The following is a 24,261-nucleotide window of genomic DNA, read 5'->3' as shown; positions in this document are numbered from 1 at the left end:
GGATCCTTGGACTACAAGATGAACAGAAAGCTGGCTTGATGGTCGAGCCCAACGGGTAGTGGTCAGTGGCTCAATAGTTGGATGGCGGTCTCTTTCAAACGGAGCGCCGCAAGGCTCGGTTCTGGGGCTGGTGTTATTCAACATCTTTATTAATGACCTGGATGAGAGACTGGGTTGCACCCTCAGCAAGTTTGCGGATGACACAAAACTAGGGGGAGAGGTAGATTTGTTGGAGGGTAGAGGGAGAATCCAGAGGGACCTGGATAAATTGCAGGACTGTGCCAAAAGAGATCTGATGCGGTTCAACAAGGAGAAGTGTAGAGTCCTGCACCTGGGGTGGAAGAATCCCAAACATTGTTACAGGCTGGGGACTGACTGGCTCCGCAGCAGTACGATGGAAAGGGACCTATGGGTTATGGTGGATGAAAGGCTGGATATAAGTAAACAGTGTGCCCTTGTAGCCCTGAAAGCTGACGGCATACTGGGGTGCATTAGGAGGAGCATTTCGAGCAGATCTAGAGAACTAGTTATTCCTGTTTATTCGGCACTGGTGAGGCCACATCCGGAATAGTGTGTCCAGTTTTGGGCCCCCCAGTATAAAAAGGATGTGGATTTGCTGGAACAGGTTCAGTGAAGGGCAACAAAAATGATTAAGGGTCTGGAGCACAAGACCTATGAGGATACGCTGAGGGATTTGGGCTTGTTTAGTTTACAGAAGAAAAGACTTAGAGGTGATTTAATAGAAGCCTTCAACCTCCTGAAGGGGAGCTCTGAAGAGGAGGATGAGAAACTGTTCTCAGTGGTGTCAGATGGCAGAACAAGGAGTAATGGTCAGAAGTTGAAGAGGGAACAGTGTTGGTTAGATATTAGGAAAAACTTCTTCACCACACGGGTGGTGAAGCATTGGAATGTGCTGCTTAGAGACGTGGTGGATTCTCCATCCCTTGAGGTTTTTAAGTCCCAGCTGGACAAGGTCCTGGCTGGGATGACTTAGTGCAGGTTGATCCTGCTTGAAGCAGGGGGCTGGACTAGATGACCTCCTGAGGTCCCTTCCAGCCCTATGATTCTGTGATTCTTTTTCCTGGAACTTCAGCTATTTGAATGTCCTGACTCTGAGCTATTCTGTTAAACAGTTCTTGAAATTGTCTTAAATCGTCAGACAGGGAAGACTCACCCAGAATAACCATGTCATCCGGGGACGAGAAAAATACATCTGTCTGGTAAGTTTCCATGTGTTCCTTTAAGTCCCTTGGTTGGTCCTCCGCGAGGTCCGATAGGGTAGAAATTATGGATTGGGCCCGTGGAAATAGAAGTAATGGCAGTGGCAGAGGGGAAGCTGAACATCTATACCCTTGTCTGGATTCAGGAGAATATCTCGAGATCTGATGTGATAGTGATATTGCTGCTGGTGACCCCTGTAGGTGTGAGGGTACCAGTATGATCGAGTATCTGGGGATGAGGAGTAAGAGATAGAGTGTCTCCTGTACTCATGATGGTGATAAAAGTAAGGCAGGTATGACAACCTCGAAGACAGTGGGGGTGAAGGGGACCTGTGGTAACCAAGGCTGTAGGCATGGTGCAGTAGTTCTAAGAAAGGCAGTGGTCTCAGGAATGGTGACAGAAGAGATATTGGATGTTGAAATGACAGTACCGTAGAAGAGTGCAGAGATACGTGTTGAGGAGAGAATGTCAGAATCAGCGAATGAGATGATAGGCTACGGTGCCAAGTCTTGCCCTGTGCCTTTTTCGGTTCCCTCTGGGAGTTGGTGCCCATCCACACTGTATGTAGTGCCAGATAAACTGGTGCAGGTAGTTCTGGTGCCAAGACTTCAGTGCCACTGGCTCAGGTGCTGGTACTTCCAGTGCCGATCAATCTTTGTGTGTTGGTACTAGTGAGCTCCATGAACCTGTCGGTTCCAGGTGGGATTCTTGTACTGGCACCAGTGGAGCCAGTTTCCTAGACTTAGGCCACTTGTCCTCCTTAGTGAGGAAAATGGGTTCTCAGTATGACTCATCTTGTCACCAGAAGAAATGGCCAAAAGATCAATTTGGAAATAATTTCTTTTTCTTATAGCCTTCCAGGGAGACCAATGAGGCTGCTCAGTGTTTCTGACCAGCTGCCATGCCTTCAGGTGTTGGCTGGTTCGCAGTATCAGGCTGGAGAGCTCTTTCCAAAGAAAATCATTCTCACAGTCTCATCTCTCTGTCTTTTCTAGCTCTCGCTCTAAGTTTAGAGCAATGTGGGCACTTAAGAGGCACATGAGACGCTCCTAAACGGCATACACATTGAGAGTGGCTGTCTGAGGCTAACACTGCCTCCCAGCAAGAGTCACAATTTTTAAAACCTGATGCAGGCACTTCAAACAGAACAATAGAGCTGTTAACATCTGAGCTCTTGGAATTGCAAATGAGGCGATGACACAACTATTAAATGTACTAGCTACTAGAGAACTGGTTATATAAACTTTTTTTTTTTTTTTTAACACTGTAACTATTGAATATACAACTACTATTATTAGAAACTTGTTAAGAACTATGAACAATACATAAAGATCAAAAACTGCTTTTCAGACTTGCTGCTGAGGAGTGCAGGAGAAGTCCATCTGCAGCCAAGGGCGGTTGAGAGGAACTGGCTCAGACCAGATCACACACGTGATTACAAGCACAAAGGGTCCAGCACACTTCTGCGTATGCGCGATCCAAGCAGCAACTGCTTTGCAAATCTCTCATCTGCAGCACTGGGGCTGGCCTGACACCTGATATGGAGCACCCACAGGGACCTACTAGAAGAACAAAATTTATGCCACCCAGGGATGGAAAAAATTAGATGGAACGCTGCCTCTGGCAGGGTGTAAACTCTGAGGTCTTTGGCATAACCCAGGAGGTTGTGAGCCAAAGTAAGAGAGTGGATTATTTCCCTTCTAATCACAATTATAAAACAAAACAGCAAAGAAACAAAAATTTAAAGACTAATGGAGTACCAATAAATGGCTGTAGGCCATAGAATCAGCTGAATATGCAATCACTCCATCTTGAGCTTCAGGCAGTTGAGAAGGATTTGCATGGCTGCTGGTCCCTATATGCCCTTGTACAGAGGCAGAAGAGGACACCTTGTGCAAGCATGGGCCCAGAGACACTGCTTTGTGTTCTCTTGTTGTGAGTGCACACGTACCCCCAAGTTTGAGCATGCAAACAAACAGACACTCAAAAACAGCAGCTATTTTGATCAAGCAGCTATTCAATTTTACTGCTCCTAAGTTGTAAAGTTAATGCTGGTGGCTTAGCTGCCTCCTGTGCATGAGCAGTAAGGATCCTCAAATCCCTTGGGCAGGCCACATAACCCATTACAAACTGCCAGCTCTGTGTGGCCTAGTGAAATATTCCCACAGTGGGATGAAGTTAAGGGCTGGAGGAAATGTTGGACTCACAAGCCTGAAGAGGAGAATCCCCCATTCAGCTTCTTAGCTCTGTGACCTCAACTTCTCTGGCCCTGACCAAGTGGAAGCTCCCTGTGCCCTATACTCATTCAACAGCAACTCTGAGACCTCAGTAATGTGGTGGCCCAAGGGGCAGGACATGGAATCTTGTATTCCAGAGCCATTTCCAAAGCCTCCACTGCTGCAGCACATAGGTATTCAATCTAAAGCACCACCATTCTGCATGAGATCCCCACAACCAGCCACGACATCACAACTGCAGGGAAGAGCTTGCTAGGACCAAGAGTCTGCAGGACTCATGGCTCAACGGCAAGACCCAGCCAGCATGTACACCACCAGCCCATCCTAGTACCCTAGAGCAGATCTGCTTAGAGGTCTTTATTTCTTTTTAGAATTGCTTGAAATTTTTCATAAGCAGCATGACCAGGGTAAAACGCCTTTCAAGTACCAGAGATCTAGGAACCCTCCCGCTGCCTCAGGACTTCCGGTCAGATGGTGTATGACGGAGTGTGTGGCAAGCTGCCCCTGGCTAATGGCCAAGAAGGTGTTGTCCTGTAGCCACGTAAAAAGTCGGAGTGCCAGCGGGTTCACCTGCTTGCCCATACTGCAGCTCACCTTGATACTGTATGATTTAAAGAGAGAGATTGAGAGTCAGTGTCAATGTGCCAGTGATATCCACCATCACTATCTGGAAAGGGAGGCCATTCCTGACACTCTGGTCAGCCAGGGATTAGAAAAGGATACTATCCTGTCCTGTAACTGTTCTTCCAGATGTGTTGCACACATTCATTCCACTTCAGGTGTATGTTCATCCAGAGAGTGCAGCACTGGAGTTATTTCCCTTAGCAGTACTTACCAGGACAGCGCACGTGCCCTCTGCTACCTTGTACTACTGAGCAACTGTACAAAAGGCAGTGCCAGAAACTTGTCTGGCATCTCAAGTAACTTGTCAGCAAACTCAGAACATTGCCCAACTGGAAGAAATGTTATCTCCCCTGCAAAGCTTTCTGGTTTGAAATACAAAACTGCAGTATAGCAGCTGAAAAATTAAAAACAAATTTCCCCCCTCTCAACTTTGAGATAGAAACAGGTTCCTCAACATTTACCGCTGAGATCACCAAAATACAAAGTGGGGGTTGTAATTGTACACACACACAAATGTTTGTGAAGGGACACGATACCTCTTCTCGGTCTTTTTGGCCCTGAGGGGTAAAGGAGTTTACGACAAAACCTATTTGGATTCTGAAGTGGCCCTGTTAATGAGGAGAACCTTTGAAGAAGACACAATTAAACCCAAAATATCCAATCAATCAGTGTGGGCTCTCTTACACCACCTCCATTTGTATGTTCAAAGAGAGCCATATGCTTCAATAGCTCCTGTTTCGACTTGTAGCCATCCTAAACAGACAAGGACACACTGAACACCACCAGGGAAGAGGAGGAGCATAGAGCAAGTTGAAGTGGAACCTTCCCGAACTCCTCTGCTGGAGATCCTGCTGGGACAGTTTGCTCCTGTGTGCCACCAAACCCAACTGCATACCACCTCACAGAGTATCTTGGCGTGTAGTGGGGATCTGAAGGGAAGGCCTGGTGGTGTGAGGAAACCCTCATAGGCTCCAGCATACCCTCTAGCTGGGCATTAGACCCCAAACTTCCAAACCAAGGATTCAAAGCCATCTACCAATGTGGAACTTCTACTACAAGAGACAAAAACACCTGCATCTAGAGAGAGGAGACCTCACTATCTATAGGCTTACAGCTCACCTCTGATTCAGGGGATAAGCCCAAGTCACCTGACCAGGAGGACACAGTACTACCTATTCTAAGGACTGCTGCCAAGACTCAGGACATGACAATACTGAGTAAGGCATCCTACACTTGCCTCTCAACAGTCCCTTATCAGCACAGAATGATTCCCTATACTTCCCTCTATGTGTCTAAGGATACAGGATCAGAGTGGAACAGTACTCCAGTAGCAACTAATTTCAGTCAGGGCTTGGTGTTGGAGTCAACAAACCCACCTGAGGTGCTCTTGGCACTAACAAGTACTTCACCTGCAAGGACACTGACCTGTTTCCTGCTTGAAAGAGCCAGAAACCGCTCTCTTGGAGGATGAGTCCTTCAAAGCACCATGCCAGTGTTTTTTCCTCCCAGTACCAGGAAATAACTATCAAAAATCCACAACATCTGGACGAGTGCAAGCAGACTCAGTGCCTACCCTGAATGAACAGGCTTGTAACACAGACAAAGGGCTGCTTCCACAAAGAGGTAACCACTCCCCACCCTTTCTCATTTGGGCCTCACTGTAGGTCTGGCACATATCACAGACATAGCCATTGGCCTGGCACTCTGAACCACCAAGAATGAGGGTCACTCACTGGCCTGGATTTCCTGCATACATTGGAAGGACTAACACCCCAAGAATGATGCATACCCTGATACTGGCCATCAGCTCCCACAAACAGGAACTAGTAGACAATTCTAGTAGACTACAAATAAATTAAAAAAACAAAACCTACACTAAACCAAATATAAATTCACAAAAAATGAATACCAACTATAGACCGGAGATACAACTCTATGAAAGGAAAAAATATTCACTGAAACAAGTTAACATGCACAGACTACCAACAATGGACAGAAAGCAGGAATTAAGCGCAATCAAATCCACTCTTTATATCACTGCACAGCTGCCCAAGTCAGCAAGGAGCACATACATAACCTCAATGGGTATTCCTAAGGTACAAATCTCTGATGCTGACGTCCTTGGTGCACACAAACCTGAAGTGGAATGGACACGTGCAGTCACATGAATGCCACATGCAGGTGATTAGAGTAAAGGATATAGTCACGTTCCATACAGACTGGGGAAGCACCCTGATCAGTAGCACACACTTTTAACCCAAGCTGGTACATATGGTATCCCATGCCATGTGCCTAGGGGAACAGTCTGTATCCTCAAAGTGGGACTCACCTACCTGGTCAGCTAGGTTTTGTGCACAAGAGAGCAGAGAGGGAAGGGATTAAAATACTCATGGGCCTTTCCAGCACAAGCAGCCTTGCACTAGTACACCTCACACTTCCACTGGCCACATCCAAAGGGAAGCAAGCATAGCCTGTGGCATTACAAAGTCTGTTGATGCGGGTCCCAGAACAGAGTGTTTTCCCTATACTAAAAGCTAAAATCCTGGAGATAGTTACACTCCCTGCTAGCCTGCAGAGCTGAGTCTCAAACAAGCTACCCTTAATGTTAGTTGAGGGCCAGAGCCCTTACATAGCAGGAACCAGGCTTAAGCTCAGCATGAGCCACCGCTTACCCAGCGATCATCCACTGCCTCTATACAGCCCCGAGCCACGTCTCCCACAAATCACAATAGATTTACAGTACCTGTAGGTTCTTTCCAGATGAGGTGTTTCAACAGATGCTTTAAATCCACTTCCTCCCAATGAAAGAGTGGAGTCTTTCACAGTGCTGCCACCTGGCAAATGGAGCATACAGGCATGTTAGAGCACCCCTCAAGCACAACTACCCAAGATTCACAAAATACACTGCTCTCAATCTAACCATTACTGAGGGTAATTGAACATGCACTGACCTGTTCTATGCTTTCTCTTCTACATCAACAGCCTCTAATTCTCACTTAGTGCACAACAAGAATCACACTATGAAGTGTGCAGCATAAAATCAAGAACAGGTGACAGGCTTCCTAGAGAGACCTCCTTTTGCTCAGCACACTGACAGATGCACTGTTCAATGAGCTGTTCATGAGGGACTGATCCTGCAGTGAAGTAGGGCTGAGAGGCCTTGACCACCTCTGCACTTTACGATCTAGCCATCCTCAGGACAAAGATGTCAAATGAGCTGGTAGATAATGCATTATGCCTCACAACATTCTGCAGCAACAAGGGAAACAGGCCACACAGCAAATCTGGGTGCATTTGTTATTGTTTCAGCAAGGAGAAAATGAAGAGGGTGTCCAGCTACAATGATGTCCATCACAGTGGCTGCTTGTCATGCAAGTCTCTATCAACTAGAAGACCACAGTCACAACCCTGAGGCAGTGTTTGACACCTGAGCACTTGCGCAAGTGATATGCACCTGGCTGTTCTGCATGTACCAGCTTCACTCAGTACAGCTCACACAGAGGGAGAAGCATGCCTACAGGCAGATGTGGAGTACACTGCGCAGAAGGTGGCAGATACAAGGCCCTGGAAATATGGAAGTTTCATATACAATTATTCCGAATTGTGCCAGGCACTACAAGCACAGGGAATACTTAGTCATAGAATCACAGAACAATAGAGCTGTGAGAGACCTAAAAAAGCCATCAATACAGTCCCCTGCCCTAGGCAGGATCAAACCCATCAGACCAGCCCAGCCAGAGCTTTGTCGAGGCGAGACTTAAACATCTCCAGGGATGTAGACTCCACTACTTCCCTGGATAGACCATTCCAATGCTTCACCGCCCTCCTAGTGAAAAAGTTTTTCCAAATATTCAACCTGGACCTTCCCAACCGCAACTTCAGACCATTGTTCCATGCTCTGCCATCTGTGACCACTGTGAACAGCCTCTCTCCAGCCTCTTTGCAACCTCCCTTCAGTAAGCTGAAGGCTGTTATCAAGTTGTCCCTCAGTCTTCTCTTCTGCAGACTAAACAGTCCCAATTCCCGCAACCTTTCTTCATAGGTCATATGCTCCAGCCCCCAAATTATTTTGGTTGCCCTCCGCTGGACCCTCTCCAGTGTGTCTACATCCTTCCTATAACTGGGGACCCAGAACTGGACACAGTACTCCAGATGTGGCCTCACCAAAGCCAAATAAAGAGGAACAATCACTTCTCTGGATCTACTGGCAACGCTCCTCTTGATGCAACCTAATACGCCATTAGCCTTCTTGGCTACAACAGCACACTGTTGACTCATGTCCAGCTTCTCGTCCACTACAACTCCCAGGTCCTTTTCTGCAGATCTACTACCGAGCCAGTCGGACCCCAGCCTGTAACTATGCTCGGGATTCTTCCGGCCCAAGTGCAGGACTCTGCACTTGTCCTTATTGAACCTCATCAGATTTCCTGCAGCCCAGTCTTCCAATTTGTCTACGTCACTCTGGACCCTGTCCCTACCCTCCAGCATATCTACCTCTCCCCCTAGCTTAGTGTCATCTGCCAACTTGCTAAGGGTGCCATCCAACCCCTCATCCAGGTCATTGATAAATAAGTTGAACAGAACAGGACCCAGGACAGAACCTTGAGGCACTCCACTAGAAACCGACCGCCATCCTGACATCGAGCCGTTGATCACTACCCGCTGGGCCCGACCTTCTAGCCAGCTTTCTGTCCATCTTACCATCCATTTATCCAATCCACATTCCTTTAACTTGCTGACAAGCAGATGCTTGGTGCTTTCTCCCTCAGCCTTTCAGACCTTCTTAAGTCCCTTCTCTGATGCATATGAGAAGCTCAGCCTCATACTGAACATTTAAAAGACCAAGGTGCTCCATTCCACATTCCTTTAACTTGCTGACAAGAATATTGTGGGAGACTGTATCAAAAGCTTTGCTAACGTCAAGATAAATCACATCCATTGATTCTCCCCTATCCACAGAGCCACTTATCTCATCATAGAAACTAATCAGATTGGCTAGGCACGACTTGCCCTTCATGAATCCATGCTGACTATTCCTGATCACTTTCCCCTCCTCCAAGTGCCTCAAAATGACTTCCTTGAGGAGCCCCTCCATGATTTTTCAAGGGACTGATGTAAGACTGACCGGCCTATAGTTCTCTGGATCATCCTTCTTCCCTTTTTTAAAGATGGGCACTACATTTGCCTTTTTCCAATCATCCGGGATCTCTCCCGATCTCCATGACTTTTCAAAGATAACGGCCAAGGGCTTGTCAACGACATAAGCCAACGCCCTCAGAACCCTCGGATGAATTAGGTCCAGGCCCATGGATTTATGTACATTTAGCTTTTTTAGATAGCTCCTAACCTGTTCTTTCTGCACCAAAGTCTGTTCACCTTCATCCCACAGTGCATCACTTATCGCATTAGTCTGGGAGCTGTCCTTGCCCTTGAAGACAGAGGCAAAGAAAGCATTAAGTACTTCAACTTTCCCTACATCATCTGTCACTGGGTTACCTCCCTCATCCAATAGGGGCTCCACGCCCTTTCTGATCACCTTCTTCTTGCTAACATGCCTGTAGAAACATTTATCATCCTTCACGTTCCTCGTGAGTCGCAATTCCAGTTGCGCTTTCGCCTTCCTGGTAACCGCCCTGCATTCTCGAACTATACATTTATATCCCTCCCTAGACATCTGTGCCTAAGTTTTCCAAGGATTTCCCCAGTAAGCCAGTCTGATCTCCTACCATATTTGCTTCTCTTGCTGCGCATCAGGACGGTTTCTTTCTGTGCCTTCAATAGGGCTTCCTTAAAATACTGCCAGTTTTCCTGGACTCCTTTTCCCTTCATGGTAGCATCCCAGGGGATTCTGCCCATCAGGTTCCTGAAGGAGTCAAAGTCTGCTTTTCTGTACTCCAAGGTGTGTAATTTACTGCTCCCTTTCCTTCCTTTGGTCAGGATCCTGAAGTTTACCATCGCATGATTACTGCTTTCCAGGTTGTTACCCACCTCTATCTTCCCTATTAGTTCCTCCCTGTTTGTAAGCAGCAGGTCGAGCCGCGCACGACCTCTGGTCGGGTCCTTCAGCAATTGTACCAAGAAGGGATTCCCAACATTCTCCAGAAGCTTCCTGGACTGCTTGTGTACCGCCGTATTGGTCTCCCAACAGATGTCAGGGTAATTAAAGCCCCCATGATAATGAGAGCCCACAATCGGGAAACTTCTCTCAGTTGTCCAAAAAAAGCCTCATCTACCTCACCATCCTGATTTGGGGGCCTGTGGCAGACACCAAACACCACATCTCCAGTGCTGCCTACACCACTAAGCTTGACCCACAGATTCTCAACAGGCTTTTCTCCCTCTATGTACCGGAGTGCCAAGCAATCAGAGTACTCTTACATACAGTGCAACTCCTCCTCCTTTTCTCCCTTGCCTGTTCTTCCTGAACAGTTTATACCCTTTCATGACAGCGCTCCAGTCACGCGAGTCATCCCACCAATCAAGTCATAGCTCTTGGACTGGGCCAGGGCTTCTAATTCCTCCTGCTTGTTACCCAGGCTTCTGGCATTGCTGTATAAACACCTTAGATAACCAGTCAATCTTCCCACCCTCACTACTCGAACCAGGGGTCCACTTCTGTTCTACATACCTCTTTGCATTTCTTCCCAGCCTCCAAGTTTCTTTTTCCCCCCCTCAGGACTTTGGTCATTGTCCCCTAGCGAACCTAGCTGAAAGCTCTCCTTACTAAGTTTGCAAACCTACTTATAAAAATGCTCCTTCCTCTCTTGGTTAGGTGCACCCCATCTCTTGCCAATAAACCTTGTGCCCAGAACAGCGTCCCATGATTGAAGAATCCAAAGCCCTCTCTCTGACACCACCTGCGTAACCATGCATTTAGTTCCTCAATTGACAGTCCCTACCTAGCCCTTTCCCTTCGACAGGAAGGATGGACGAGAACACCACTTGCGCTCCAAATTCTTTGACCCTTCTTCCCAGCACCATATAATCCGCAGTAACCCACTCAAGGTCATTCTTGGCCGTATCACAGTTCCCACATGCAGAAGTAGGAAGGGGTAGTATTCTGAAGGCTTGAGCAGTTTTGTAAGCCTCTCAGTCACATCCTGAATTCGAGCTCCTGGTAAACAGCACACCTCACGAGATTCCAGGTCTGGTCGGCAGATGGATGGTTCAGTCCCTCTTAGGAGGGAGTCTCCAACCACCACCACCCATCTTTTTCTTATGGGGGTGGTGGTCACTGAACCCCCACCCCTAGGACTACACATCCCATGTCTTGCAGTAGAAGCAGTTCCCTTCTGATTTTTTTCCTGTGAGGCTCCTTCCAAAGCATTCACCACCACAGAATCGGTGGAGAGAGCCTGAAAGCGATTACTTATCTCTATACCGATGGGGGACTTGTGCACCAGCCTTCTTTTTCTTCTAGAAGCTACATGCTGCCAGTTCTCCACTTCGTCCCTTACCGCCCTCCCCGGTTCTTCCGCCTGCCGTGCTTGCGAGATTAAATGCTCCCTTCTCTCAAGGAAATCTTCATCCTCCCTGATTGAGCGAAGGGTCAGCACTTGAGCCGCCAAGCCTCTAATTTTTTCTTCTAAAATGGAGACCAGCTTGCACTTAGGGCAGACGAAATCCCTTCTTTCCTCAGGGAGGAAGACAAACATGGCACATCCCAAGCAGGTAACAGCAGCAGACCTGTCACTATCCATGCCTGCCATCCTAGAACCGGGATTTAAAAGAAAGGCAAGGGTCCCTGGCCCCTTCCGCTCCCTTCCAAACTCCTTCTCTAAACTCCCTGTTTGCAGTCCCCTGTTAACTCCTTCTCGAAACTCCCTGTTTGCAGACCCCTGTTAACTCCCTCTCGAAACTCCCCGTTTGCAGTCCCCTGTTCGCTTGGACACTGCTTTATAAAGCCCTAAAATGCCTCAAAGTCCCTCCCCTTACTGAGGCTCAGCCAATCAGCAGAGGCTTCTAGATATCAAGCTTATTTAGAAGCCAACAGTTTCCAGCTGCCAGTCCCAGTCCACCCTCCCCAAGCCCATTGCCCCTTCCTACATCGAAATCCCTGCTGTTGGGAAAGAGAAATGTAGTGGCCCAAGGCTATGCCAGCAGCAGCTGGCCCAAGAATTGCCCAAGCATCCCCCAATCCAGCTTCACCGGCAGTTGTCACAGATGCCCCAGAAAGTCACAGAATCCATGACTGTCATGGCAAACACAGCCTTAATTATCAGCTTTGTTTACCTACAATGAGTGCTAATGAGGCTGGGGTTAAGTTGTCAGCATCCAGGCAGAAATTACTGAACTGCAACCATAAGCAGTGCCCACAGTTACATCGCACAATTAATTACAATCCCAAAGCAATTTATTACAAGATGCTAGTTTTCACTTTGGTCTTGGGCCATTCTGAGGCATCAGTGGGGAGAAAGAGTGTACCAATTTGTTGCTGAATGTTTGGAAAATCCCACCACAGAGGAGCTAGTTAAAACACAATGCTTGCAGAAGCCATATATGCTATCCAACATGCACATAAACTGAAGAAGACAAGATTGGAGAAGCAGCACATCAATGATCAGAAAAAAAAAAAAAAGGTGAAAGAAAGATGATCCAGAACGAAGGGCAACTGTACTAGCCACTGTATGTGTTTGGAAAAGAACACTTGCTGCTTCTGCAGAAAGCTGGAAGCCTGAAAGCATCCATTAAGAAGTTTTAAGATGTGAGACAGGTGAAAAAACTTTGTATGAAGCAGTCAGTAAGAAAGTTCCATGGTTTCTTGAACCACTTATTGAAAATGAACATAGTTTTTAGCAATCCAACCCATGGATGAAAATCACTGCACATATCCTTAAAACCTGAAAAAATTGTGTCGCTAATACTGAATTTTTAAAGAAAAGCATTTGTCTTGCAGCACATAGGCATTTCAAGATTCTACAACAGATATACAGGAGCTGATTAATATCATAACAACAGTTCCAGTAATAAGATTATTAAGCATGTCAGCTGAATGGATACTTTGGGTCATGACTAAGGTAACTACTAGATCATGGAGGTCACAGAAATCACAGAATCCATGATTTCCATTGACCTCCATGACATCTTCTTCCTTGGGTTGGGAGCTCCAAGTCAGTCTTCCTCACCCCATGTTTCCTGCTGTTTCTGCATGCCCTCCCCCTATACCTCCAGAGCTGCTCAGTGAGGCAGCAGAGGACCCCAGAGCCCCAGCAGCAGTGGGTGCTGAGCTGAACTCACCTCCCCATTTCGTCAGGGCTATTTTTAGTGAAAATCAGCAACAGTGCACAGGCTTTCATGAATTTTTGTTTATCACCCATGACCTGTCCATGACTTTTTCTAAAAATACTTGTAACAAAATCTTAGCCTTATCAAGACTTGTTTGAAGCCTACAAAACCCAAAGAATTATCCAATACTCCATGAGGCTATGGATTCCAATCAAGGAGGACAGATGCAAGCTGTGCTGAAATACAAACAAAAACATCAAAGGGAAGGTCATGGAATCAGTACAGAGCTAATCTCAGTCCAGTCACTGTTTGCTCATCTTCCGATTGTGACCAGATCTCAGTATGATATTGATATACATAAGACCAGTGCTTTTTTTGGCCAAAAATAGGAGCCAATACTCTGCTGCCCCTCCCCCCACTGGGGTTCCTGCAGCTGGGGCTGCCGGTGGGGCTCTGCACCCCAGCCTGCTCCCAGCCACATGGCTGTCGGGGTACCCCCCACCTCCTGGACAGGGTTTCCATAGCCGAGGCTAGCAACAAGGCTCTCCAGCTTGGGATGGGGCGGGCAGAGGGGAGCACCTTCTGCAGCTCCATGCCTGGGAGGCAGCGGGGGCACTCATCCCCACCAGAAGCCCCAGATGTGGAACTATGGCCAGAGGGAACACTGATTTATTTCAGTGGAGGTACTCAGTACCTGCACTTACTTCCACAAAAGAAAAAGCATCACATGAGACACAGGGAAGGTCTGAGTTCTCCATGGTACCACTGTTCATGTTAAAATGCACTGTCTTTTGGTCTTCCTAATACAGCACCTACTAACAAGGGAACAGGTAACTTACGCTAACAAAAATCTTTCAACATAGCAAACAACGTGGCTGTGGTAAAAACTCCCAAACTAGAACTGGCAACACCTGCCAAGTTATGCCTAAACACTTCATTATGAGGCTACAAGGAAAATACTGTGCCTATCCACCTCATGTTTGATGAGCACATAAAGGAATTCATTAGAAATATCACCAAAAAGAGACTCCATGGTATTGAATCTGTCCAGTACAAAATCACTGATTCCAATAACATCTCCAGTGGCACAATGAAGAAGCTATCATCTCACACTTGCAAGAAGGATGAACTAGCATATTGTGCAGGAAAAGTGTTCCAGCATGTGAAGAACTGCTCCAAGAATTTTGTTGCATGGCATAACCAAGTGGCTGTGTCTTATTGTTCAGTGAAGTTCCTTCATAGTTCCCATGAGCAGGCGGATGTAAAATTTCTTATATGCCATTAGTGCCCAAAACAGATGCCACTAAACTCTGTATTTTGCATATGACACAGATGTTCCAGTGCTCTCTTAGACACTACTCAAGACTTCCAAAAGATTCTGGTTTTGTACCTGCTCCTGTGAAACAGAATTGCTGTATATCCATCAGAGGTATGCTCCTATCACTCAGCCCATTAAGCCCTGCCACACAGCAATGCTTCTGCGCCCATTCAGGATGTGACATTATGGGAAGGTTGACAGGAAAGACCACCAGATATTCTTACTGGAAGGCCTGTGATTCAATCTCTGAAGACTCTTCCCTCACTTTGAAGGTGCTTGGAACAGCTGAGGCAGTCACTGATGAAGGTATAAATGAACTGGAAAAGTTTGTGTGCCAAGTTCACCATTTGAAGATCACCATTATGATGCTTGCACAGCAACACTGGCAGGTGTTTTTCAAGAAACAAACAGCTATATTGCCTGACAAGAGGGTGTGTTTATACCTGTTAGGCAGGCAAACTACAGGGTGACTGAGCACATCCAAAACTACCCTCCCCTCTCAGGCCTGGATGCATCTTTGAGGATGGACCAATTACACCAGTTGTGTGTGAAATACCACACACTACTACATCAATCCTTCAGCTAGTCAAGTATTTGTGCACAAAGAAGGTGCTTACCACCCTGCATATATCTGAAGAGCAGTCTGCCTTGCACAGATAGGTGTGAGTGCAGCACTGCTAAGGATTAGCATAACAATGTGTCTAATAATTGTGCCCTAGGTGGAGACAACATGGATGAAGACTGGATGAATAAATGTTTTCAGTCCTACATGTCAAGATGTAACTCCCTGGAATTAGTAAGGGTTGATTTACTTTTAATGCACGTAAATCACCCTGGTGTTAGAGTATTATTAAAGCAAGTTGATATATATGTATATAATTGTTCTAAATTTGTCATGCTTGATACCATTGCATATGCAGGAGAAAGAGCTTTCAAAGGATACCCAACTTGACACGTATCCAATTAAAGCATTATCAAAATTTCCAACTAGAGGGACATGGAGCTGGAAGCCAGGGGTTGGCGAGGAGACTGTCTATGGTAGGACAGGAAAGGCAAGACAGTAAGCCCTCACTGCCGCACCACAAAGCGAACCACCACTGAAAATATGATTCTCTAGGGTTTTCCAAGTCAAATTATACAACCCTGACCCTTCTGTTACTGGCTCACGCAAGGCATTCAGTTTTGCTACACTATGACCCCTGACTAAAATCCTGGGATAAGCAAGCAACTCCATAAAAGTACCATCCCCTGGGAAGAACAGAACAGATTGGATCAGAACAGGATCAAGAAGCTCAGATGGCCAAGAAAGAGCCTGTGGTGCAAAAAGGGCAGCATGAACTGAGTGCCTCCCATTTGATTCTTTAACTTACCTAAATAGTAACCAAGAGGGCAAACTACTGGAAGGACATGAAACCCTGGAACCTGTCAGGATCTCCACAATGAGGGGAGAAGGAAAATAGGAGACATATAGTAAGCCCAGCACCCAGGTAGACTGATAATTGCTTTATGATTGTTTTTGCTGTAATTCTTCTGTTCTAAAGAAAGCGAATGCTCCATGTTGCGGGAAAGCTGTCTGATCACTGCCAAAAGTGCACAAACTACATGTGCTGCACTCACACCAGACTTGCTGGAATAGTAAGAAGGAGCTTCAGGGGACAAGCAGCTTAGATCCCTCAAATGGAGGCACACAGACATGAATCCTTGTTCAGAGATATCACCCTGGTGGTCTGAGACTGAAAAGGGCAGGACCTTGGGAAGACCACAGAAGTGCAGCAAACCCTGCAACTGAAAAAAACCAAACCAAAACAAACAACATACCAGCTCTGTAAATGAAGACCCTGTTGCCAGCATCCAGGACAGCAAAGTCTTCGCTCTTTGTGGGGTCTGAGTGGAAGGCAATCTGGTTCACTGGCTGCTGGAGCTGAAGTTGGAAGGTACACATGGGTGGAGGCACCACAGAATGCTGGAAGGCTGTTATCAGCACTTTATCTGAGAAAAAAGCAAAATTAAGCTGTGCACTGTCCCCCAACTGTGATTCCAGCACTGTCTCAGACTGCAACAGATATAGCAATCATGGAAGAGAAAGGTTCTTTGGAAGGATTCAGTGAAGGGCTCCTCTGTCCTCTGAGGCCCTGATGAAAAGCTCACTAAATCAACTCATGGATTCTGGGGGGCTTTGGATTCAGCCTGGAAGGAGGAAGCTGTCCCACACACTAGCCTTTTATCATGTTATCCCTATACTGCAAGAGACCAAAGCCGCAGTAAACTGCTATGCCCCAGACCAGGTGTGTCCAACCTTTTTGCACTGGAGGCTACGTGGCAATTTTTTTACATGTTCCAGGGGCCAAACACAAAATAGCATAATCATTCTAACCAGAAAAATGCAGCATAAATTGGTATTTTATTACTCTAGGGTCACTCAACATTCTCAGCAGATACACTGTTGCTTCTTCATTGCTAGGATACCTGATTAAATTGCTTCCTTTTGTTTTTGCTGTATACAGTAAGGTCTCAGAGTATGTAACCCCACTCTTACGTGTCTGACCCCGATTCCTATACACTCATCCCTTGTTTAACAGGTACTTTACTAAGGAGTGCTCGCTAAAACAAGGAACATATATACCTACCTTTATTCACTATATGAGTGAATTCCACCCCCCACCCATATGAACAGGGTCCCTAGCCGGTGGCAGAGAGACCCACAGCCCCGCAGCTGGAGTGGAGCCAGCTATGGGGTCCCTGACCAGGAGGCTGGGAGACCCGCAAACCTGTGGCTGGCTCCACTTCAGCCATGGGGGTCCCTGGCTGGAGCCTTCTCCCTCCCTTCCCTTACACATGCAGCTGAGGGAAGAGAGGGAGAAGGCTCTTAAGCCTGATTCCCTCCCCTGTGCTGGTGGGAACATGAAACTGACCAGCCATGAGCTGATCACTTTCCCGCCCCGCAAGCCATGGGGAGGACTGGAACCAGCCTGCCCCTGGTTCCCAGCCCCTGTCACTTCAGGAGCCAGGAAACTGACCAGTCCTGGTGGTTCCTGGCTCCCCTCCCCTTGCAGGAAAATTCAGTTATGCAGGGGTTGCAGGAACAGTGCTGGGTAACTCCAGGGTTTAGTGTATTAGACCCCCTCCCCTTCACCTACCTCACCCTTTGACAGGTTTTAAACCCCACCCCCCCAAGATCCCAAACTGCCCCCAGCCTTAACCCACCCCCAGCAGCCCCAAACCATCCCCACCCTTAGAGCCCCACAGCAGCCCCCAACTTCCCCTCATCTTAGACCCACACTGCATCCCTCTACAGCCCCAGCCTTAGACACTCCTCCTTCCACAGCCTCTTCACGGGGGCATCTAGGCTGGGTGGCTCCTCCAGCCCTCCTGCTCCCAGCAATTAATTCAAGCGTTAAGGTTTCAGCACCTAGGCGTAAGGTAATTGCTATCCCAAGCGACAGAGATAGTTGCTGGAGACGGCAGCTATCGCTAATGATAGGTATCTGCCTGAGGCAGCAGTGTTAAGAAACTGCAAATGGCTTCTCTAACAGCCACATGCAACTGGAAACTGCCCAGCTGGTGACCTTTAACAATCTAATGGGACCCATGTTTGGGTCCCGACCCATAGGTTGGGAATCCCTGCTCTACATACATACACTACATCCTATTTCTGGTGCCAAACTATTCAAATACATCAGAAAAGTACCTAAACTCAACTGGTTTATGTCACGTTGCAAGCACTTGGAACAAACTGGAGACTTTTACATGTATTTTAACAGGAATTTAGTGTTGCTCTTATGAGTTTTCACCTACAAGCAGAAATTTGGGAACCAACTGTGCTCATCGTATAGCAAGGGATGAGTGTAGTAAAGCCTGTACCGCAATTTCCAGTTGTGCTTAACTCGCTTCCCCCCAAACCCTGGCTCAACCCCCCTCAGCTTCACACGGCCCCAGCTCAGCATCCCCCTCAGCTCCGCTCACCACCCGCACATAGCTCCTGTTCACCCTCACTCCTGCCTCTAGCTGTAGCTCACAACCCCTCAGGCACAGCTCTGGCTCAACCTTCGCGGCCCCAGTTCAAACCCCCTGCCAGCTCACCGTGCATGCCCACGCCTGGCTCTGGCTTACCACCCCTCACACATGGGTCCAGCTCACCCCGTCCCCTCAACCCAGCACAGCTCCGATTCAACTCCCCACCCCTGGCTCAACATGATGGCTAACAATCCGCACCCAGCTCTCATTCAAGCCGCCTGCACACCCCCCTTACCCCAGTTCCATCCCCCGCAGGCTCATCACTTGCGCACAGCTCTGGTTCCAGCTCAACCCAACCTCAACCCCCCTGCCTGGCTCACCACCTGCACACAGCTCCAGCTCAACTCCACCCTTCACCCCACAAAGCCCTAACCCACTCCAGGCTTAGTCCCCGCTTCCCACCTCCCACAGCCCCAACCCACCACTAGGCTTAACCTTCCCCAACTGCCCCCAACCCCTGAACATAACTTTCTGCTGCTTCCCTGGCTGCAGAACTTGTGTTCTGCTGGGGGGAAAAAACGGACCCCCCCCCCCCCACTTAGGCGAAACCCAGGTTTATGCAAGGGTGTGTGGAACAGAACATTCATGTATTCTGAGACCTTACTGTAGGTTGATGTTTGTTTTGGGGTTCTCTCTTTTTCTTTCTTTTTTTTTTTTTTTAAAGAAAATTTTCATAAATGTTGTGCATAAAAATATTGTTTGGTGTTCCACTGTCTCAAAAAGTTAAAGTAACTCTGTCCTAGAACATCAGTTTTAGCTCCTACCATCCATGGGTTTGGTGCTGTAGAAACAAATAGAAACCCTGAAACAGCCTGTGTTGCTAACATTGCTCCTTCACTCACCTGCAGACAGCACTATTACATATTACTTACATCGCAGGTGCAAAAAAAGGACCCCAGCAACAGGTGGTCCAGACTAAAGTAACAGCTTCCAAAGCTGACAACATTCAGTGTCTTGACCAGCTGCTAAACCCAACTCTCTTCCCTGGGGTCCCTCTGGGTAGCAGAGGTGCTGGGCGCACAGCAGGCAACTGATGATGCAGGAAGAAACTTTTGCCCTAGCCTAGAGCATCACGTCTGGGGGACCAGAGACACCACACACCCCTGTCCCACCTGCAAACTGCACCTGCAAGCTCTCCAGGCAGGAGGCCCATGAGGGGAGTGAGGGGCTGGACTGGGTCACCCCAGGGTTGGCTCCCCTGGGTGAGACAGACACCCTGGCAGGCTGGGAACACCACAGCATGACAGGATGGGGTAGTTCCCACGGTCTGAGCCATGCCGCATGCAACAGTTGTGCAGCGCAGCATGGCTGGGTTTGCACATGCACACCCTGGGAATGGGAGGGATAAGCACTTGCCTTATCTGCCTCCCTCAGGAGCAATGCACCTCCCTCCTGCCACGACAGCTCCCCATCCGCTCACCCACTCACACAGCCTACTCGCCTGGCTGCAGAGCCAGCTGGAGCATGCGCTGGCTGGGGCTGGCGAATTGCAGTCCCCCCATGCAGCTGCTCCTCACTCAGCAGACACAGCCTCAGGCTGTACTGCAGGGGTTGGGGCTGCTGCAGAGCAGCCATGATCCCAGTGGCTGCTGCTTCCCCACCTCTTTCTGGGATAGTCAATGTAGCATCTCCTCCCTGCCTGCCTTTGCAGAGCCAGCTGCCACAGGAAAGGTTCCAGTGGTCAGGCCGCTTGGGGGCAGATTCTGGCCCATAGGCCACGTGTTGAACATCCCTGACCCAGACAGACCTCCCAACCACCAGACATATGTTTAACATATTCTCTTCTCCATCCCCCACTCACAGACTTGGTCTACAACAATCACCTCCATCAATCACAGCCACGTTGGCCACAGGGTGGCTGTCGTCCCCAGTGCTGCGGTCGGTGGTCCAGTGCCAGTCATATCGGAGGGCATGCCATCCCCTGCAGAGGGCATGCAGTCGATATGGGATCTCACGGTCCCATAGTAGTGACACGAGCTGGCTTGTCTCAGTGTTGCCAAAATGCAGGCTCTGCTTTAGGTACCAATGATAGTTCCCTACTGTCCAGAGCTGAACTGCATAGAGAAATATAGTCATTATGCACATCGTGGGGGCTAGGACAGAAAGGTGATTGCTAACACCCAGCCTCATCCTCCCTACTCACACCTTCAGGGGATCCAGAAATTTTAGCTGTCATTGCCACTGCCAAAGATTTCTTCAACAGCCTGTCTAGCCTTCAGCTGTCACACGCTGTTCCAGATCCAAGGAAGGCTAGCTTTAGGATTAGCACACCGGACTAGATGCCAGAGATCCAGGTTCAATATTCTGTTTCACCAGACTTGTCATCTGTAGAAGGGCGATAACCACCCTTCCTGTCTCTATCTTGCCTATTAAGATGGTGAGCTCTTTTGAGCAGAAGCTGCCTCTAACTGTGTCTGAGCAGCAACCAGCACAAAACAACTCACCTCACAATTTGCCCAAAAGAAACTAAAACTTCTGTCTGTCTGTCCTCTCTTCCCTGCAAAATACCTATACCCAAAGGGGAGACTGAGGGCAGGGATCTGCAGTCACTGGTGTAGCTGTTACAAAAGCCCAGTGCTGTGCAAAGAGCACTGCATTACCTCCAGAGCAGCTGGCCTGGGCAACGCAGGGGCGGGGAGGGGGCCATAAAAAAATCTAGTAAACTAATGCAGTTTCTCCTAATCATGCACAGACACCTCAGAACACTGAGCAGAATCTCTGTGTCTTCTGCTGAGTTGCCTCTCCACACCTTTTAATTAATGTATATTTGTGGGACAGCCAGGGCACTGCAAGTATTCTTACCATAGGTGTTTGTCTTGAAGTTGTTTTCTTTCTTAATATCTTCGAGCCAAACTGCCATGATTGTAGAGTCTAAGTTCCAAAGCAACTCTTTAACCTAACATGACAGAGCCTCACATTGGTGTTTTTGTTCATGTACAAGGTAGACACCATGTCAGACTAATTTACTTAAAACTTAAAAATGTCACTTGGCTCCCTCCTTGCCCAGACAGCATAAGAGTGAACACCCTATCACAGCGAACAGAAAACAGTAACATATTACAAGGCTTATGCCAGAAAATCCCCCATGCATTAATTTAAGATGGCAGATCCCAGCCTTGTCCTAGTAAAACTATGGGGTGGGGTGTGCACAGAGCAGAACCGCTATAAACTTTACATAGCACCTGCCGCAGAGAACAACTTATGCAAGCCCAGTGATGAGTCACACTCTTTGTTCACACAAGAGTAGTGTCTTGCTCTATTTTAGATCTTACTCTTCCCTGTGTTATCATCTGCAACCCAAAAGGTACAGCAGTGTCGCTGAAACAGAGCACTCTCTGCCCTTGGGTAAGGTCTTCCAGAAGCAGGAAGCCTTACGTCCAGGAGGTTCTGGTGTCTAAATGCTAGATGCTCTGGAGGGGTTGCTGTCTCCTCCCTGAGAGCACACTTAAACAATACGGGTCCTGGTCCAGTTCCCAGTGCTGTCACTGAAAGCCTTCCACTGGGAGGTGGCTTAGGCCCATCATTCTGCTTCTGCTCCTAGGTATTTTGTGACCAAGAGAGAGATAAAAGCCCGATGTTAAAGAAATCTGAATTTCCATGAGTGCCCAGCGGGAGTCAACAGAGCCACCCACCGCCCAGCACTCCCATAACAGGGCCCATGAATACGATAAAGTTAATAGTAACTTTTCAGCCACTCTCTCTTACAAAGAGCCACAAACTGGTGCTTCCTACCTCCCCTCCTTTTCTCTAGATTCAGAGTGAGTCTACAAGTGACCAAAGGCAATGATGGACCCCTAGGCTGCAAACTCTGGAGCTACATACAAATTTAGATCTGCAGTTTAGATTTAGCTCACTGTCAGTATGAAAACCAGCAGCCAATTTAAAATCTGGAACCAGGCCACTCTAGATTTAGGATTACGTAGATCGGGGTGCACCTCTACTATTCACTGACCACAATCCTCAGGCAAACCAACAGGTTTGCCAGGACCAGGGCAAAGAGGATGGGCCATGGAAGGGGTGGAACTGGGACACACGGCCCTCAGCACTGCTCAGACTGCACACACCCACAGCACCATCTGGAACACGTCACCTGGGGCTAAGCAGCATGCCACGTGGGGTTCCTGTGCTGATTTATGGGCCCATGGCTCCAGCCACCACAATAGCAGCAGCAGCCAGAAGTCCCAGGCCCCTTTGACTCACTGGACACTGATGCAGTTGCCCTCCTTGTCAGGCTTGCTGATGAGGGTCACAAACTTTCATGTTCAGCAGACCCCACTAGAGCAGTCTCCACATCAAGCAGCAGCAATCATTGCATACATAAAGGGCCATGGTTTGGACATCCTTGCTTACCTTAGCTTGGTCTTTCTGGAATGGGAGGGTGAATTCCCCATGAAGGAGACCATTTTTCTCAAAGAAGACAACATCGTATTTGTTGGGCTTCTCCTGTGCAGATGCTATTACACTTCCACAGGGCCTCAAGACAAATCCAAGAGTAATGCATGAATGATCACATTTGATTGCAATTTAAAGTGACGAACACAGTTGGCTTCTTGCCCTTGCCCAGTACCATACACACCAAAGGAGCAGCAGAGTTGGTAATTTTAATAATGCCTAAAGGCAAGGCTCTTGCAGCACCACACAGACCTTACTCAGGAATCACAACACCCTGAAATAATATCAGCACAGGAGAGGATAAGCACTGTGGTCCCCCCAAGAGCGGGGGCAGCTCAGTGGGCATTAGTCCCTCTAAGCTGGGTGCTTGTGTAGCCATTCAGAAGAGATTCAAATGCTGTCCAGCTGATTAGCAGAGGACTCTCAGCTATGGTATTTTTGTTTCTCTAGATGGTGCACATAAGCACATGCCTTGGTGCGCATAAAATTTATTCCATACGTGGATGGGGAAAAAAAAGTCATCGGGAACATTGCTGGTGTGGTATTATAAGACCACACATAGGGCCTAACCTCTCCTACCTGTTCTGGTCTCCCTTTGAGTAGAAGTGGGAACTATCCTGGGAAAGAAGAATGACAGTCTCTGAACAGCTCCTTCTTATTTCCATATTTGACCAGAAGGAGGATGACAAGGGAGGAAAAGGATCTTTCTGTCTCAGAGAGACTGAGGAAACCCCACAATGAGTGAACAGAACCAAACCTCATCTGTGCAGAACACACACTGCTCATTACTCACTTCCAGGCCAGTGCTTGCTCTAATCCTGGGACAGGCTCACTTGTTGACTGTAAGACAAGCTCTCTGCTCCACACTCTGACCTTCCGGGCCCCTGCACGAGACAAAAAGGTGAGGTGGGGAAAGCACAGAGGAACTCAGAAGTGTCCTCTGCTTTTTGTGGGATTGGGTTGGAGTTGAAAGGGACAACCTCCCCACAAAGGCCTAACACACAAATGAAAAGCATAGGCACCCATCACAGATAATGGAGGCTGGAGGCAAGTTGGACAATTTAATAGTGATCATTTGTGTAGCTAAAGCATCAGAAAATAACTCTTTTCTGCTTGGCGTTCTTGTGTGCATTCTATGCTCAAACTTCCCAAGTAATTCTCTGAGTTTCACATATCCTTACGTTTCTCAGAGTTCAGATTCCAAACTCAACAACTTTTACATTCTGAGAT

The 24,261-nt window shown here is 47.8% G+C and overlaps 1 protein-coding gene across 5 annotated transcripts in view; it reads right to left on the bottom strand.

The window, feature by feature from the left end:
* ELP1 (elongator acetyltransferase complex subunit 1) overlaps positions 1-24,261 on the bottom strand; it is a 167,001-nt gene that overhangs the window by 111,323 nt on the left and 31,417 nt on the right. For all 5 annotated transcript variants that reach the window (XM_074994466.1, XM_074994465.1, XM_074994467.1 and 2 more), the window contains 7 exons: positions 23,825-23,915; positions 22,990-23,113; positions 21,442-21,535; positions 20,463-20,693; positions 16,444-16,614; positions 6,826-6,916; positions 3,886-4,059 (listed from right to left, as the gene is read on the bottom strand). In XM_074994466.1, the coding sequence (XP_074850567.1) occupies positions 3,886-4,059; positions 6,826-6,916; positions 16,444-16,614; positions 20,463-20,693; positions 21,442-21,535; positions 22,990-23,113; positions 23,825-23,915 (976 nt within the window). The remainder of the gene's footprint in view (positions 1-3,885; positions 4,060-6,825; positions 6,917-16,443; positions 16,615-20,462; positions 20,694-21,441; positions 21,536-22,989; positions 23,114-23,824; positions 23,916-24,261) is intronic.

The sequence above is a fragment of the Carettochelys insculpta genome, chromosome 5 (genome assembly GCF_033958435.1).
Source record: "Carettochelys insculpta isolate YL-2023 chromosome 5, ASM3395843v1, whole genome shotgun sequence".
Taxonomy (NCBI): Eukaryota; Metazoa; Chordata; order Testudines; family Carettochelyidae; genus Carettochelys; species Carettochelys insculpta.
This window is presented reverse-complemented; position numbering and strand designations above follow the sequence as displayed.